The sequence below is a fragment of the Excalfactoria chinensis genome, chromosome 3 (genome assembly GCF_039878825.1).
Source record: "Excalfactoria chinensis isolate bCotChi1 chromosome 3, bCotChi1.hap2, whole genome shotgun sequence".
Taxonomy (NCBI): domain Eukaryota; kingdom Metazoa; phylum Chordata; class Aves; order Galliformes; family Phasianidae; genus Excalfactoria; species Excalfactoria chinensis.
In genome coordinates, this window is record NC_092827.1 from 89,431,981 (window position 1) to 89,449,585 (window position 17,605).

General features: G+C 44.5%; 1 protein-coding gene across 2 annotated transcripts; it reads right to left on the reverse strand.

The window, feature by feature from the left end:
• Positions 1 to 1,611: 1,611 nt before the first annotated feature.
• On the reverse strand, positions 1,612 to 12,358 carry CHGB (chromogranin B). Of its 2 annotated transcripts, none has more exons than XM_072333738.1 (5): positions 12,191 to 12,358; positions 8,752 to 8,795; positions 7,350 to 7,443; positions 3,555 to 5,305; positions 1,612 to 2,468 (listed from the first exon to the last, which is right to left on the reverse strand). In XM_072333738.1, the coding sequence occupies exons 1-5, from the start codon at positions 12,237 to 12,239 to the stop codon at positions 2,385 to 2,387; spliced, it is 2,022 nt and encodes a 673-aa protein (XP_072189839.1). In that variant the 5' UTR covers positions 12,240 to 12,358; the 3' UTR covers positions 1,612 to 2,384. The 2 variants fall into 2 exon arrangements, with proteins under 2 accessions (XP_072189839.1, XP_072189840.1); XM_072333739.1 differs by lacking the exon at positions 12,191 to 12,358 and adding an exon at positions 11,846 to 12,182.
• Positions 12,359 to 17,605: the final 5,247 nt, after the last annotated feature.

Here is a 17,605-nt window from a genome sequence, read left to right on the forward strand (position 1 = left end):
AAAAGTTTTCCTTTACAGGAATGCTGAAGGTGAAAGTAGGACTTTCAAACCAACACCTGCTGTGTGATGAAATTGTGAGCCAGCCTGTTTAAGGACAGGAGCCTGAACGCTATTGAAAGACAGGAAAATGAGGAAAGGGCTGTATGCCAGGAGGCACAGACCAAAAAAAACCAACAAAAAAACTGCTGGAGTTCTTACCTGTAAAGCAGCCATGGGTACTCCTCTGCCATCTGCACTGAGCTGGTTGGTGTTTGGGTGTCACAGAACCACAAGTTGCACAGTAAGAGTTAGGGCTAAGGAGAACCATATGTTTTAAATGCTACTTACCATAGTAAGAAAGCAGGTATCAAGCACTTCATGTGAAATACATCATATTATTAATTTTAATGCTGTTGAAACATTTCTTATATTATTATTGGAACAGCCCATCTTGACGTAACCTTCCCAGATCAGCTGAAATGCTTACAATGCCATCCTAAAAGCTATAATGGAAAGGTTGAAATGTAAGGTAATGATTGACTGAAACTCTAGGAAGCCTTTTAAAAAGTAACAAAGTAAACAGAATCTGGAACAAATGAGAATGAGAGTATCCTGTAAAAATCTTTAGCGTAAATTGGAAAAACAAATGTAAAAAGGAACTTTTCAAAGGCAAAAAGAGAGGTAGAGAAAAAGGGAAGATGACAGTTGAATACCTGTACACACAGCTTAGATTCAAGAGCTTCTATTCCTGGAGGCACAGAACATTAACTAGTCTAATTTAATTTTAGTCAGTGGCTTGTAAAGAATGCAGAAAGGTCAGGGATATTAAACCAAAGATGGCTTGCTTAAAGCTGCCCACCAAGTTCTACACAACTTTTGATGAGGTAGAGAACTTGGCTCACAATTTTAGAAAGCTGTGTTCCAACTAAAGTTATTTGTGTCCAAGTATGCACGTACACGTTGCCTTTTGCATGCACAGCTGTTTTCTTTTGCACCAGCTCAGAAAAAAAGTGACCATTCTGCAATATTTATCTCCTGTACTGTAAGTATTTTCAGAGAGCGTTGGACATTAAACACAACAAAGTGTTTCTGCAGCTGGGACAGATCTAACTTTCCTTACTGTTGCTGGAAACGTTTGGTGAACTCACTGTCCTGCTGAAGTCAAATCTCTTACCACCTTCTCTGTGGTCGCGGTCTTCCTATACCTTAACCAAAGGAAATGAAATGTTTAAGAGCACTTACCAAAACCCCCAGGCCATGCTCAGACAGTTCACAGATCAGCATCTCACCAAATACTTTCTCTGCATGTTGCCTTACCGTTAAATGGAGAGCATATTTGTGTTTTAATGAGCAGGTGGATTAAATGGGTTAAGGTGGCATGAGGGATACTGCACATTTACTGATAATGTTGCTCAGCTGAGTTCTTTGTATAGCACCTCTTGCGTGTGGTGTTACACAAGCAACTGATACAAAAGCATTGTCACAGCAGAAAGTCTGCAAAAAAGAAAAATTTGGATGAGTTAAATTAAATTGAACCCCAGATATCGAGTCATTTGAGCTAATTATGGTATTGTTTCTTTTACTGCTTCGTAACATCACACGATTACCAAATTACTCCTCTCACACACTCTCTGTTATTCCGTACAGTTTATTACACAGAACATACCCAGCTCTCAGCTTACTGCTGCTGAGATACTCACATAGTATCATAACCATCACTCAAAGACAGGGCACAGGCTCTGTAACGCTGTTACTCTGCCTGCTTCTACCACACACTATGTGGTGCTGCAACCTTTTTGTTTCCTTAACGACTGATTTACAGAACTAAGTTATTCCTTAACAACTGATTTACAGAACTGAGTTATTCACGGGGCATTTCCAAGTTACTACAGCAAACGTATCAGGATTCTTCCTTACGTTTCATGCTCCTGCTATCTGGCAAGTAACAGGATGAGGCAGACTCCCTATAACTCAGAAATAATAGTGAACCACAAGTCAACATGTTCTGCACACAACCTGTTCACCTCATAGAGCTTAGACAGAAATAAGCCAGTGAGTCAAATAAGCAAGGAGGAAGTTTGCTCCAAAATCAATGCTTTTTATTATTTCAAACTCAGACATATATTTCCCAAGAACACCAACACAATTATTTCCACAAGCATATTAAAAATATCTGCCTTGCATGAAAGGTTATAATATTAAAATTCACGCTATTCAAATTTCAATAGCAAAATAGCAAATTAAAGACATGTCCAGCTTTATAAATCACTACACTATAGTGGACAGTAAATAGTATTTCTTGTTTTTTAGGGCAAACAACAATCCAGTGGCAGTGAATTTACCACAAAATACAGGTATTGTGAGTACAGCTACACCTAGCTTTGAAACACCAAAGCGGATCATCTTCAGCCTCTCCTGTTGCCATTAAATGTCTCGGCTATTTTCTGCAGCTCCAAATCCATAGCAGCCAGGTTTTCCAGCTCTTTTGCCTGTGAAAACATAAAGGGCGTTTAACACATCAATTAATATTAGCAAATGTTTTGTTGCATGAAAACTAGAGACAAAGATAGATTCTGAGGATTGTCTCCTACCACGTACAGGTTCCTAGACAGGCTGTGGGGCAGGGAAGTGAATGGCAGTGCAGCACATGCTTCAGGGATTCACACAAATTCATGCTTCTAATCGAATTAGTGCTGGGGAGAGTATAAAGCTGCTCATTTTGAGAGCTGGACTGAGCTACTATTTGATCTTTTCAGCCATAAAAACCATTATCTCGTAGAGATTTCCTGCTACCTCACAGCTGCCACTCCTAGAAGCATGAAGTCACATCTCCCTATGTGAAAGTCCCTCATTCCTTAGGAGACCACAACCTTATGCTCACAGTGGTTCTGGCTTGTGGTGTGCAGCAAGCACGGTGTGCAGTAGATGGAAATCTTCCAAATTGCCAGATTGTAAGGGGAAAAACAGTCATGCAGGCAGTTCTCACTTACTGTGGTAACTTGCAAACATGGCTAAATTACATCAATTCCTGTCAAATCTCCACTGTTCTCACTGGAGGAATCACTATACATGGGAACTACATGCACTGATGAAGCACACGAGTGTGGGCCCAGATCTGCTCTGCAATTACAGACAGAATATCAAGCCAACACACTGCTGAACCTTGATAACATTTAAGATTTTCTTTCCAGCTGCATGAATTAAACACCCCAACACACCAACTGGTGCCTGCTTACTTACTCCCTGCTCCGGTTGCAATGGGCACCTTTCTTTTATTCTGTAAAGACACTAGAGGAAAGGAAGAATTTAGTCTCTCTCCCTGTCTTGAAGCAGATAGAAGCTAATGAGGATGCACATTGTCTTTATTTTATAAACTGTGCCCTGGGGTAGCTCCACTAAATTCATTCTAAGACAGCAACATTTTTAAGTTGGTGAAGATCTGGCTTTTAACATGACTTAATCTTCTTTGTGTTTTTTCCCGCTCGCAGTTAAGCAGCCATCTTGGGAATGGATTTAGAAGCACGCATGTAAAATCAGCTTCCACTACCTTTTCCAAGAAACATTTGTACACATACCTCCTCCTCTGTCAGAGGCCTCTGGTTCAGAGTTCCTTTGTCATTCCTGATTACGTGACGTTTCTTCATGTCTTCTCCAGAATTGTACAGCTCCAGGAATTCAGCCGATTTCTTCCTGTAATTCAGAAGCTGTGCAAGTTGATCCATCTTGTCGTACTGCCTTTTCATATCGTATCTGTTCCTTTTGCTAAGATTCCTCTTCTCAGAGCGTCCATGGTTCAGAGCGCTCAGGAGCTGCTTTTTATCCCACCAGTCATAGTCACTGTATTCAGGGAAAAGACTCTTCTCGCTCAGGGTGGGCCTGCTTTCCTCCTTACTCTCTGGAAGCCTCTCTCCTGCACTGTTCCTCTTCTCAAAGTGCCGGCTCTTCCACCACAGAAGTGGGTACAGAGGGCTGTAGGATGCTACGGTTCTCTTCTCATTCTCTGCAGGGAGACGGCTTCTGTACTCTTCCTTCTCTGCATATCCTCCTTGTTCCATATTCTCCTCTTCATTTTCTATCTGATCACTGCTGTAATGCTTCTTTTCTACTTCCTCTTCCTCCTCATCACTGTTACCAGGGTAGTGCTGCTGCTCAGCGCTGTCCTCATTGTTGTAGTGTGTTCTGGCCTGCCCTTTGTGCTCTTGTGCGTACACTTTTTGTGTCCCTTCACCTTCATTGTCCCACAAGCGGTACCTTCCTCCAGCATGATGCTGCTTCTCCTTGCTGCTGTCACTGTGATACCTGCCTAGCTCTTCCTCACTTTCACCTCCATGATACGCCCTTCCCTCAGAATGGTGTCTCCTCTCTTCATGCCATTTCTCATTACTTTCTTCACTGTGGTGATGCCTCTTATTTTCCTCTTGGCTCTTCTCTTCACTCTGCTGCCACCTCTCTCTGTACTCCACACTTCCCTGGCCCACATACCTCTTCTCCTCCGTACCTTCAGATCCATGCCTTCCAAGATAACCACTCTTCTCTTCATGCTGCTGCTCAGATTCTTCATGGTGGTGTTTCTGATGGCTGTTCCTTTTGTCCCAGAGATGAGACTCCTCTGCATTTGATTCCTCAGCTAGTTCCTCTTTATTGTCACCGCGGCCTCTCTTCTCCTCAGAGGAATCACCCATTCTGTGTTTCCCATGATAGCGTTTTGGTTTGTAGGACTTTTTTTCTTCCTTCACTTCTTCACTCTCATCAGATTCTTCATGTTCCTCATGTTGGGAGAAATCACGTCCCTTAGACTCACTCAGGTGGTATTTTTCACTTCCTTCTTCCTCTGCCTCTCCTTCTTCACCTTCACGAATTCTTTTGTAAGGGCTTTGCATTCCCTCCTCTGAATGCCAGTGACCCATGGGGTGTTGATCATTCTCCTCAGAGACCTCCTCTGCGCTCATGCCTGCAGAGTGAGACTTCTTGTTGAGAACAGCACGGTCTTCTTCTCCGTCACTTTGCTTGTTCTCTTTGTCTTCTTCTTCACTGCGGTAGCTGTTCTCCTCTCTTCTGATTTCCTGATAGTGTTTCTTTTCTTCTGTATGAAGTTTCTCTTCACGAACAGGTACGTGGTGTCCTTCCTCATCTTCCTTGCTGTTACCTTCCCCAGGATGAAACTTCTCTTCATCACTTCCTTTCACACGCTTTTTAGAGTCATCTTCTGCCTGGCTCTGTTCACTCTCCACACTTTCAGAGTGTGGGTTTTCAAACTCTGATGGCTCTTTCAAACGCCCCACTTCAAGCTGTTTGTCTTCGCTTCTCTCTCTGTCACTTTTACCACCTATAACAAAAAAAAAGAAAAGCAGCCTAATGAAGAAAGTCAACTCTCCAGTGAAATGCTGTTTCAGTTTACATCCATAACAGGCTCCTCAAAGCAGCAAGATTTGGAAAGAACTGATTTAAGTTCTGCTTTTAAAAATAGTTATTTTCATCTATTTTGTACGTTCACCTGGAAAAGCATTCATTATTTATCATTCAGTCAAGCATTTCCAAAGTCCCGTGGAAATTTCCAGAATCATTTTGCTTCTTTGGCTCTTTTGTTTATTGGTGACTGCATTTTTAGAATTATCCTAACTCCTGCTCCCATTAAGGACCAATGAGATCTGCAATTCTTTGAATGTCAGGTCATCGCTATCACATCTGTTTACTGAGAAAAAAGACACATTCATTTCAAGCTACAAAAAAAACCCACAACAAAACCCAACCATATGAGGAGCAGTAAAAATAGGCTCTCAGCAAATGTAAAACTAAGCTGACTGCACACAAATGAACTTGTTATCTCGCAATTGTTATGTTTAATCAAATCACGCACCTTCCTTTACTTTGAAAATCCTAAACACAAGTCTGACTGACTACAAAAGTACTGTGTATTTCTATGAAGCCATTTCCACCTCGCTTGTGCCTCAGAAGCATCAGAAATAGATGGCAAATTATAACAGGTTCACACAACAGCTTCACAGATTTAAAAATAGCTTCTTCTTTACAAAAAGCTTCTCATTATCTGATGTTCATGGAGAACATTTGCATAACGATAAAAAACATGATCCTTATTCTCTCCTTCCAATGACCAAATTTCTGTTTACCAGAAGGTGGTAAGTAGACAGGCTTATCTGAAACTAACACTGCCACATGACATCCAATGACATTCAGCATCAAGCAGAAACTCGGGGCTTAGACAGATACCAATAGATGTAACTCTAAAGCTCAAGACTCATCCTTTTCTGATAAATCTATTACAGCCATGCAATATTTCCTCTATAAACAAGCATGAGATGGATTAGTTTCATCACTGCTTCTTGCTTGTAGGTAAGTTCAAAGAGCCTTTTTATCATTCTGTAGTCAAACACATACTGGGTTGAAGGAATACGTGCATTTTGCAGTATGGCACAGTGTCAACCACATTTCACGTGCAGCCTTATATCTATACACTGAGGCAGCTGCAGGAACAAGCTCATCAGAAATTAGGATTCCCAAAGGGAGTATTCAGCACATGTCTCCAGACCTCTGGAATCAGCACAACGAATTTAATCACTTCTGGGCTGGTTACAACCCAAATGAGAGTCCCTCTGCTGAGCTGGGCTTGGATTCAGTTGCCACAGGACACCTTATTGATTTTAAAAGGAGGTCAGCTGAAACCAGTTCCTATGCTCTGGGATGAATTCAGCACCTGGTCAGAACCTGGCTGCACCTATTGACTTCCCAGGCTAGACAAGAGCTTTTCAAGTTCTCTCAGAAGCTGCAGGTGGCTGAAGCAGAGCCACGTGTCAGCCAAGGATCCCTGAATCACTGACCATTACCAGATACAACTGCTTGTTCTTTAAGCCAGAAAGACTTAAGAGCGGGAAATGGGAATTCTGACACTGAAATTAGGAGGCAACAGATTCACATGAGCTGATCCATCAGTTTGCCAGCTCCAACACTAGACAGAATCCACCTGAAAGTTGTCTTTCTCAGTGTAACCAACCCAAGAGCCTAATGCTACAACACTTCTTTTTTAAGAATATTTCTAACTTGCCCTTCTCGCTCCATGTTAGTCTTAGAAATAAAAACAAATCACTCAATGCCCACAGCAGAATCGGTTCTAAGACTGGGGGAGGGAAAAAAAACCTGACTATTCATGTTGTTTGCACTTGAAACATCAGACATTCTGAACTTAAATTCAGACAACGGACTCATAGAAGGCAAGACAAAAAGACTGTAAGTCTGTATGTAACTTCCAGCACGTTATTCTTACATGTGGAATTAAAATCATTAATCTCTTGAAAATTGTGCTTTGTAAACAAATATCAAATTTCTTTTCCGAGTTCAGGTAAGGTTTTACTTACCCTTCTTGAGGATTTCTTTACATTCAGGATTAATTGGTGGGGCATTTGGCTTAGACAGAGCATTGGATAAAACTTCCACTATGCACCTTGTTATCTAGGAGAAACAAAAATCAGACAACAAATTCTCACAGTGAAAACAGAAATCCTGCTTTTGACCTAGCCAGTGAGAGAAGCTTGTTCAGGGTTAAAGTGCGTGGTTAATGGTTATGAGCTTAGCGTACTACTTAAGAGTTTTGGGCAACCCTCAGCTCTACCAGTGCCTTTGGGTAAGAAGTGCTCTGCTCCTCACTCATCTGTTAGAACAAGAATAGTCATTAATGAGCTCTATTACACATATAGTTAACAGGCTCCTTTTCTATGTTTTTAAACATCCTGTTCTGTACAAAGGAGTCTCAAACAACACAAAAACACCACCACAATACATCCAAAATATGAGGATTATCCAGTAGGATCTACCCAAATGAGGACAAAACAAAGGTACTGCTTGGGCTCTGGGTAAGCTAAAAAATGCCATTATAAGCGACATACACTACAAACTTATTTGAGTAGTTTACTCTGTGAAAATCTTGTCTTCTTGGACAGGTATGTGCTTTGCAGCACCTCTTTTTGTATTCCGCATTTAAAATGAAGAGTCTTCTAAACGCTGAGGAAATGTATTGAAAATGGCACAACCACCTTAACTCCTAACTGCCCACCAAAGTAGCTCTTCAGTATAAATTCATCCAAAATGGTTTTCAAGTTTGGAGCTGTTGCTTGTGGGCAAGCACTCAGATCTTTGGATCCAAGACACTCCTCAGGTTGACAACCTGGGTAACTGATGGGAAGAGACAAGAAAAATATACATATGGCTGATTTTCTTTTCTCTGCTTTTAATTATTTACAGCTGTTTGCTAGTGTAAAAACCACACAATCAACCAGTGGAGAGATCCTAAGGTCAGATTAGAATTCCTGAGAGCAGCCAGTCGATTTAATCCAACAGGTTAAGAACTTCTTTCCAAGGAACAAACAAGGACTGCATTAGAAAGGCCATTACATAACAACTGTAGACATCTTCAACTATCATACTTTACTCCTAATTTATCATTTCACTTTTTACAGTCTGATTACACGTACTATCAAGTAATACTTCAGATCGTTTTTTCAGGCAGCTGCAAAACGTAGAGTCTCTGACACTAGAAGCCAGCTTCTATTTCCATCAAACGCACTGATAGCTAAAGCGACTCTGAGCTTCACATCACTAATGATCTTGTAAGCTTACCCTTAAGAAAAAAAGAATAAACAACAGCCAAAAGAACCAAAACCCAACGTTTCCCTGAGAGTTTAAAAAGAAAATAGGAGCCAGAATGCCGGGGAGCATGAGACTCATACTTTATGAAATTTGCTTTGACTTCAAGCTACTCACCATTTCTTCCATATGGTCTTTTTCCACTGGAACTGTGCTGACACCTGGAAGAAAAATAAATTATTATAGACTCATTATAGAAGCGGTACAACTCGTCTCAATCATAAGAGCACTTTGGGTAATTAACAGCTCTCCACACCACTTGTACTGCTGGTCCAACGTATATGCCTTTGGAAAGAACCTGCTGTAAACAAAACCTTCAGGTTGCTTTACTTTTGCCATCACTGCGCTAACACAGAATTGTTAGAGCTGGAAGAGACCTGTGAAGGTCATGTAGTCCAACTCCCCTGCAGTGGACAGGGACACCTACAGCTCCATCATGTTGCTCCGAGCCCCTCCAGCCTGACCGTGAATGTCTCCAGGGACAGGGCACCCACCACCTCTCTGGGTAACCTGTGCCAGTGCCTCACCACCCTTACTATTTACTATTGTAAATAAGTCCATGGATTTTGACACATTGGCTAAACCTGTGAAAGCAAAAACTATGCATCAGTGGTGCTGCTCTGAAAGTAATGCCTCCTGCTTCTTTATGTTGGTCCAGGATGTCAAAGGAGGATGTTCGGTGGCGTGGCAGTAGAGATTGAACCTTCCCACCAATATCCCATTGCATTTTGTTGCCATGTGACAGATGGCAGCAGAGGGGCAGGCCGACACAAAGACATCTGACATGGAAGTGTGTACGAGCAAAGGTGTGGAGCTGAATTCCTCAGTGCTGAACAAACTGCATCTGTTGACATTCACCAACACTTGCTGAATGTTTCTGGAGACCAAACAGTGGGTGTGAGCACAGCAAGGGGTGAGTGATGTGATTCAGCGGTAGCAACAGTGGGTCACCTCTGCTGGTGCAGATTGTTACAAGGGAAGCACGTGGACTCTTTGTTCATCACTGATAAAAAAAATACACAGCTAATGATGGTGACTGTATTGAACAAGAGTGTTTTGTAGCTCAGAATTTGCTCTATTAAATACTGCTATCATGCTCTGCATCTGCTGCAGTTTTCACGGACAAAATTAGGAGGTGTTACTTTTGGAGCAACCTTTGCAGATGCAGCCCTAGAAAATTCCTCTTCACTCACTGCAGCTGAGGTGAGCCAAAAGATTGGACACCCGATCAGCAAAACTGACACTTTCCCCAGGAAGTTTCCTGCAAAGGGGAGGAGTGTGCAACTTCAGACTTCTGTGGCAGCAAAACTCTTCTTCTTTTCCATCTGCAGAGGAAGCTGATATTGAGCACCAATTCCACTGACTCTGTGTAACATCTGAACACTACACAAACAGCTCTCTTGATATTCCCACTGTCTTCTATTTTTGCTCCCTGAAACACATGTAGGAATGTGCTTCTCCAGCCCAAGTATACAACTACAGAAAAGGGAACCCACGCTAGGGTAGCACAGAAGGGATCTCCTTAAAATAGCACTGCATCCCTAACCAAGCCATCCTCCCAGCATGCCAGGTGGTGTATGGGGGAGATGGTGCTATGCAGAGCCAATCCACTCCCCCAGTGTTAGTTGCACTCAGTGCTGAACTAGGCAGGTTTTAGGTTACTTTATTTACTAACCTAGTTATGCAAATAACTGCCGCATTACACACTGATGACACTGTTGCAGTCTCACTTGCCTGCATTCTCCATCTGAGCACACTAAAAAAATATTCTCCTCATTTCTCATGGCTTGGAGGCACTGCACTAGTGACAAGCAGTCATCTGCCACTCTTCCTCTTCTTGACAAGGCTCCTTGTGTCATGAGAAATCAGGACATGTACAAGGGCAAACATGTGACTCTGTCCTTCGCAGCAGCCCTCCTGTGAGGTGCATTGTCCTGTGGTGTGGCAGTGCTGGACCAGACAAGCTTCTGAACGTTGTTTACTATTAGAGATGCCAACTTCAGGCTGCCTCTCAGGCACTACGTCAGTGGTACATGAATATAAAGTCAGGCTGAGCTGACTGCCTTTGCTCTGTCATTTCGAAGTCATCTCTCCAAGGAGATTTACAGTTAGATTAATGACCATTAAAGCAAGCGCTTGTTTAATGATGAAAGCTGATTTGCACACAGAGCTGCATCAGACTATTGTAACCCTATCAGAAGAAACAGTATTGGACGTACATCACATTAGCCTGTGCAGATGGCCAAAATCAGTATCCGATTCATTCTAGGGCCTGGAATAACACTGTGAAGCAGCTGCTTTGCCAGATCTGAGAGAGGCAGCCCACGGGGGAGTCAGCAAACCCCACTTCACACCTGTGCCAGCTGACGAGAGCTCTCTGTGAGTCTGCTGCCAGCTGTAGATGGCAGCTAGCACCTCTGCCACCCTCTCTCATGTGCCCAGACTGCAGAGCAAAGCTACCACCCAGCACAGCTGACATGGCCAGGTGGCAGAGCACCCACCCACCGAGCCTATGGGGACCTGCAGATGGTACCGCTGCGGGGCTGCGCAGAGGAAACAAAGTCATGGAACACACTGAAAACAAAAGCCTTGCCCTGCCCATGCAGACAGCTCTGGGTAAGCTTCTGAACCAAATCTGCCCAGGCAGTTGCAATCAGATTAATTTACTTTGCAAAAGCACTGAGATGAACATCAGTGAAGAGGATGAGAAGCACAGACTCTTCACGCCTTTGGAAATAACACAGAACAAATTCACATGGCTTTTGCCTCTATCTTCACAATCAGGGCAGACCTTGTTCTCAACACTGCCAGTGACTCCATGCAGTGCCACTGGTCACCAGAATTTCAGGGAGACATCTTTCCTATGGGAAGATCCTGGAAACTTCAACATATTTGGAGAAGGAATACTAGAAAGTTCCTGAAGTTAGCGTTCCTTAGCCGTGAGCTCCTCAGTTCATTGATCCCGGCTGCCATTTGATTCGACAAGAGAGCCAGAAGGAACACCAAGAGGCAACTGCCCCATCCTATTGTGTTCCATTTCAATTTCACGGCTCGGTTTCAACATTTAACGCTGCACACAAAAATACACAAATAAAAGCCCCAACCGCTGTTAATGAAAGCTGCAGACCCGCTCCTTCAAAGTTGTCTCCCGACGGCACGAACAGACGGCAGCGCCGGAGTAACGCCGTTCCGAAGGACCACGGCACTCTACCTGCTCTCCTCTCCTCAGCGCTAACGCCCAAGCCTCCCCGGCACCCAGAACGTCAAGTTTCCTCTCCGGGGACCTCGGCCATCGGCTATTTCTTCTCCGCAGCCCTCATCCCGTGGGCGCAGCCCCCGGCCCGCGTGGCTGTGCGGGGCGATCCCCGGCTGCAGGGCGCCGCACAGTCAGAACGCCAATATTGCCAGCCACCCACCCCCTATATATTTATATATAAATGAAATGAACTCCTGCGGGGGTTTTCAATCCTCCTCTCCCTCGCGGCGAGGACGGGCCCCGCCGGACCCCGTCTCTGACAGCGCCCCCCCCGCAGGCACCGCCCGCGGCCCCGCTCACCTGCCAGGGCGGCGGCCGCCAGGAGGCCGAGCAGCGCCATCGGCCCCATGGCTCCGCTTCGCTCGGCTCAGCTCCGAGCGGCGGTTCGCCGCTATTTAAAAGGGGGAGCGGGGGCGGAGGGCCCCGCCGGGAGCCTGCGTCACCGCGAGCCCCCGGGGCCGGCGGGGGAGGCGCCGCCAACCACCTCCACCACCCTCCGCCGCTCTCCGCACAGAGCCGCACGGCCCCTCCGCCCGCACCCGGCCCCTCGGCACGGGGGGTGTTTCCCTCTGTCACTACCGCGGCACTAAGGCGAAGCTCTCTTCGCCCACCCTGCCGAAAGGAGCGGGGAGGGGGGGGGTTCCCCGGCCCCTTCCTCCCGCCGTGAGGATGCGCTATCATCCTCAGGTCTTTCCCACATCCATAGGATGCTGAGCGTCAGCTACACGCAGCAGGGCAGGGAGGAGGTGCAGCGATCAGTCCCTTCCGGAACAGCTTTCAGAATCACCGCTGCATTAGTTCTCACCAGAGCCTTTCCAGGTACCAAGGCATCCTTTTTTCTTTCCTTTCTTTCCATTTCCCCCTCCCCCCCCCAGAGGTTTCAGTCCCTTCTATCCAAATCGCTGTTCCTGCTGCGCACAGCAAGCCCAGAAGCAGAGCATTACTCAAAAGTGCTCCCCGTGCTTCTGTCAGTGAGTGAATGACACCGTTTCTCAAGAGCTTTCACTAGGAAAACCACTGCTCTCAGCGTCCCTCTCTACACAAACCTCTTATTTATTCTGGCACTGCTCTGGGTCGCTATTCTGGCCACCTTGAAAAGCAAATCAATGCCACAATTACTTCCATGCTTCCTCATCCCTATCCTCCTTCATGGCATTCCTTTATTACCTACAGAAGACCCACATCAACAGGCAGATGCTTCTCTGGACGCCACCAGTCTTGACTACAGGGAGCTGAGAAACAGATACAAGTAACTGAAGAATGTCACTGGTCCCAAGGTTCCCATGTGCCTCTGTGCATGAGGATTCAGCCTGGCCTCAACCACTCGTGACAAAGAACTTTAGGTAAAACACTTGACTTTTAAGCATTCTCCACTTCCCTGGAAATATAAAAAGCACACTCTGGTCACCCTTGTGAGACTGCTTTATTGCAGCATTTGCTTGGCTACACTCCTTGACAAGTCAAAAGAGGCAAGCAATAAAAAGACCCTGAACAAAAATAGTACCTGGAAGGGTTTTTTTTTGTACTAAGTACCTGTTCCATGCAAGTCCTCTCAACAGTGTACAACCATCACCACAGAAACCTTCTAGCTGCAAGACACACATCTGAGATTAAAAGCAAACCACCCTCCTAGCTCCTCTGGTTTGCAGTCCATCCCTTGCACTGTAACCACAATCCTTGGGGCTTCAAAGGCTTTTCCCCCCCTCTTTGCTGGTAGGTTGATATATACTGGAACCGACAAGATTCCTCTGAAACACTCCCTCATCTCAGTCAGCTGGCACCAACTTCTCCTCAGATTAGGAAAGTACACGAAGGCAGAACTACAGCAGGCAGCACATTTCACTGGATCAGTTGTGAATGGCACACCTCCCTTCTCAGATGTGTCAGAACTTTCACTGCAGTGACATACATGCCTCAGAACGATGTGACAATCTTTCACTCTATGAATAAACAGTATTTATCCTACTGGATTCTCTCAAATAGAAACGCTTTAAAAAATACACATTTGGCTCATCCTAGGAGCTAGAGCTTCAAAGGATGACATGAATTTCCACGTCTGACATCCTTCTAAGAGGAAACTGCTTGGGGAATATGGGGCTTGCTATCCTCTAATTAGATGTGCTAGCAGGATTATGTTCATTCTTGGAAGCCAATTATTTTGCATGGAATGAAAATCTTGTAACTCATTTCGTGAATATACTCATCTCTTTCATTCAGAAGTTGCTAAAAGGATCAACCTGAAAACAGACACCAAACAAATCGGAAAACCCAGCACCTCAAGCAACATCCTCTATTCAAGCTTCCTTAACAACACTGAAAATCCTTTCAGCAGTATACACCAAATCAATTGCAACATAGCAGGCTTGGGGTTGCATGGATGTTGAGCCTTTGCTGCTGTTATGCATCACCATATATGCCTATTATACAACATAGAGACTTGGAGATTTTAAAACGTGTACAGACATTGCTCTGGTCTTCCAGCTAAAGCTCCACAGAAGCTGTAAAGGTAAAAAATAGATAAATCACCAGAGGTAAAAGTAAGATGCAGGACTTAGTCTAAACACAACCATCTCCCCCACATCCCTTGTTTTCTACACAAACACCCACATGTACACTGCTCACACACACCTCTCTTCTTTTCCATCATTCCTTTCTCACTGTTTGTCAGCCCAGAGAGGAAAAAGCTTACACTGCCATGCACAGCAAAGTGAAATAAAAAGCAGACTTGGAGGCTACAGAATCAAGGATAATTTTCCCACATTGCACTCTCTGCAAGACCAACACTGAAGTCAAGACCACTACCTCGGTCCTCCTGAGACAGCAGCTTGCCTACCTTGCTTGTTTTAGGTAGTAAACGTAACTTATCTCTTGCAATTGCAATGGTTCGGCAACCAGGCTGTTGGTACAAAATGACACATTTCTTGCCCTCCTATGAGTGGAAGTCAGAATTTGCCTAATATCATTGCACCACTGGGATTTTTAGTCACAAATCTCTTCGTTTCATCCACACTGACACTTATCACCTTGGTATAAATTCCACACTTGCTGTCTGAAAACAATATACTGTCAAACTTGACACTCAATATTAACTGATCATCAAACTAAAATGCAGCATTGAATGCACCAGAGCTCGAAAAAGCCTTAAACAATTACTCATGGCTTTATGAATTTGGCTATGATAAAAGCCTTTCCCAGCCCCAGATGTAATGAAATTGCCTTGATGACAACAGAAGCAACCTTCACAGCCCCAGCCACATCTACAGGCAGGAAGGCAGTACAAACCTGGCACACTCCTCAATGGAGACAAGTGTCAGACAGTGAACAGCAGCATCCCCCAAAAGCTGCCAGCCCATCTGCTAGGCCAAGCTTTCAGATGTGTGGTATTGCTACAGGACTGCAGCTTACAGGCCACCACTGCTCAGAGAGAAGCTTGAGAGCTTTGGAGCACCTCACCCTCTGTCCTGGACATACTGAAGTTGCATACCTACACCCTCTCCCCCTCAAAAAAACAACACAATACAATAACACCCCTATACAACCCCATAAAAAAAAAATCCACATTTTTTAAGCATCCAATTAACCACGCTTGTAACCTCCTAAATGAAGAAGCTTGGAGCCTGCGCAACTCCTGTAAAACAGGATGGAAATTTCTTTCAGCAACTCACATGTTGATTTAAGCCCTCGTATTCCAAGTGTTGCTTGTCATTAAGGAAAAATGACTTACAGTTGCCTTTGCACTACAAATAATTACATTTAGGCAATGAAACGGACCCATTCAGTGTTTCTGCCTTCATTCTGTCAACTGCGTATGTTCCATTTAATATTCACAGACTGGGGCACTAGTTTGGTTTAGTAATTCATTTCTTTAAATATTTATGGCTCTTAGTCTCCCAGCACGGGTTCTGTTTGGTAAGAATAATATTGTGCTGTGGTTGATTGTGGCATGGAAATTTCACAGAGGCAAATTTCAACGTTGTAAGATAATAATATATAAATTTCTGCAATAGACCATAACCTTTTCCAAAGAAACTTTTCATCATCACTGACTATGTACTGAAAAACAAATAAATCTCATTGCAACAACCTTGCACAAAGTTCCAGAGCAAAAGTGTGGTGTGGAGAAGTAGCTTGTGACACTAACATCCCCACAGCAAAAGGAAATGTTAAACACTCACACTGCCAAAGAAATTTTAAATCAGTTATATTTTTCATTTGCCACTGGCACTAAAGGCAGAAAACCAGCTACAAAAAGACCCTACGAAAGAGAGAGCAAAACCCACAAAATCCAGGAAGAGTCTTTGCTAAGATCTCTTTCCACTGGAAAATCCTCTTTTTCTTTGCTATCATTTTAGGTCTTTTAGGCTGCCTGCATGAAATGCCACATGCTTATAAAAAAGGCTTAAGGGACTTAAGTTTAAAGGCAGCCTTGGGAACTGAGAGTACCTGGCAGACAGTATGCCAGCATAAGCTTGTCTGGTTACCGAAACTTTGGAGACCGCCTACAAATGACACCACCTGAGGAGCCGGGACTGGGGAGCATATCCCTGGCTTATCATTTTAGGCTCACAGACAAGTGAGCTTCCAGGCACTCCTCCCTCCTGGACAAGGACAACCACCTACATTTGTGATGGAAGGACAATTTCCAGGAGGCGAACAATAGCTCTAATTAATCTGCAAAATACCGTACTGACAAGGCAAGGCTTGCTGGGGCTGTTGCCTTTCTTGCATAGATGTTCTCATTCATTGGTCACCACTACCCTTCCTGCTAACTGTTTTTTTCCAAGTCTCATCTCCCCTGTTACGACTCCAGGGACATCAGGTACCTCATACCAACAGCAAGGCAGAGGAAATGGAGGAACCGCATTTCAGCGCTCCTGCCCATGGAGCCACCTGGCTCCAGTGCCCCTTCCAGACTCTTTCCAACAGTTTTGACTGAGCATGGTGTAACCTTAAGGTATGCAAGAGCTGACAGGATGCATGCTGAGTGACCAGCTGGCAGATTGGACAGGAGATGACTTTAACTGTCTTTCCCTCAGGGAGGCTTTAATTTAGGTTCTCCTCTGTCCACTCGCCAAGAACTTTAACTTAGGTCCTTCACTTCAAATGCAGATGGTTACTAAACTTCTGGCTTTACAATCTAAGCCAGGTGACACCAGCACTCTAAGCACTGATATCACAAGTTGATTCCATGGCTCCATATCACAGATACCACCCTGTCTCTTCCCCAGAGGTCTCTCCATAGCTGGCAAAGGAGCACAGTGCAGCAGAACACCAGATGTCTTACCTTCATGTTGCCTGGCACTTGCCCACCATCCCATCCACCTTAGCTGGTCTTAATGAGAGGTTTATGACTTTGTGGCTGCTAAAAAGCAAACATCAGGCTCCCTGGAGAAGCTCCAGTTTTCAAGGAGCAGCACTCACTGTGAGCAACAGGGGCTCACTGTAGCTGGCACCTATCAGACTGCAGGTAGGACCGGGCAGAAAGCAATGGTTATCTTTGCTGATGTTCAAAATACCATCACATATGTCTGCCTCTGCTGCTTTTCAGCCAAAAAAAATTGCAAAGCAGTGCGGGCCTTTTGCCAGGGATATAGAGGTAACACAGAGCCTGCCAAGGAATACAGAGGAAAAGCTCTTTCAAGATTAAATGTCCTCACAAGGTGGAAATCCACAGATGCCAAAAGTCACAACCTGTTATCCAGGGGGACTAGCGTG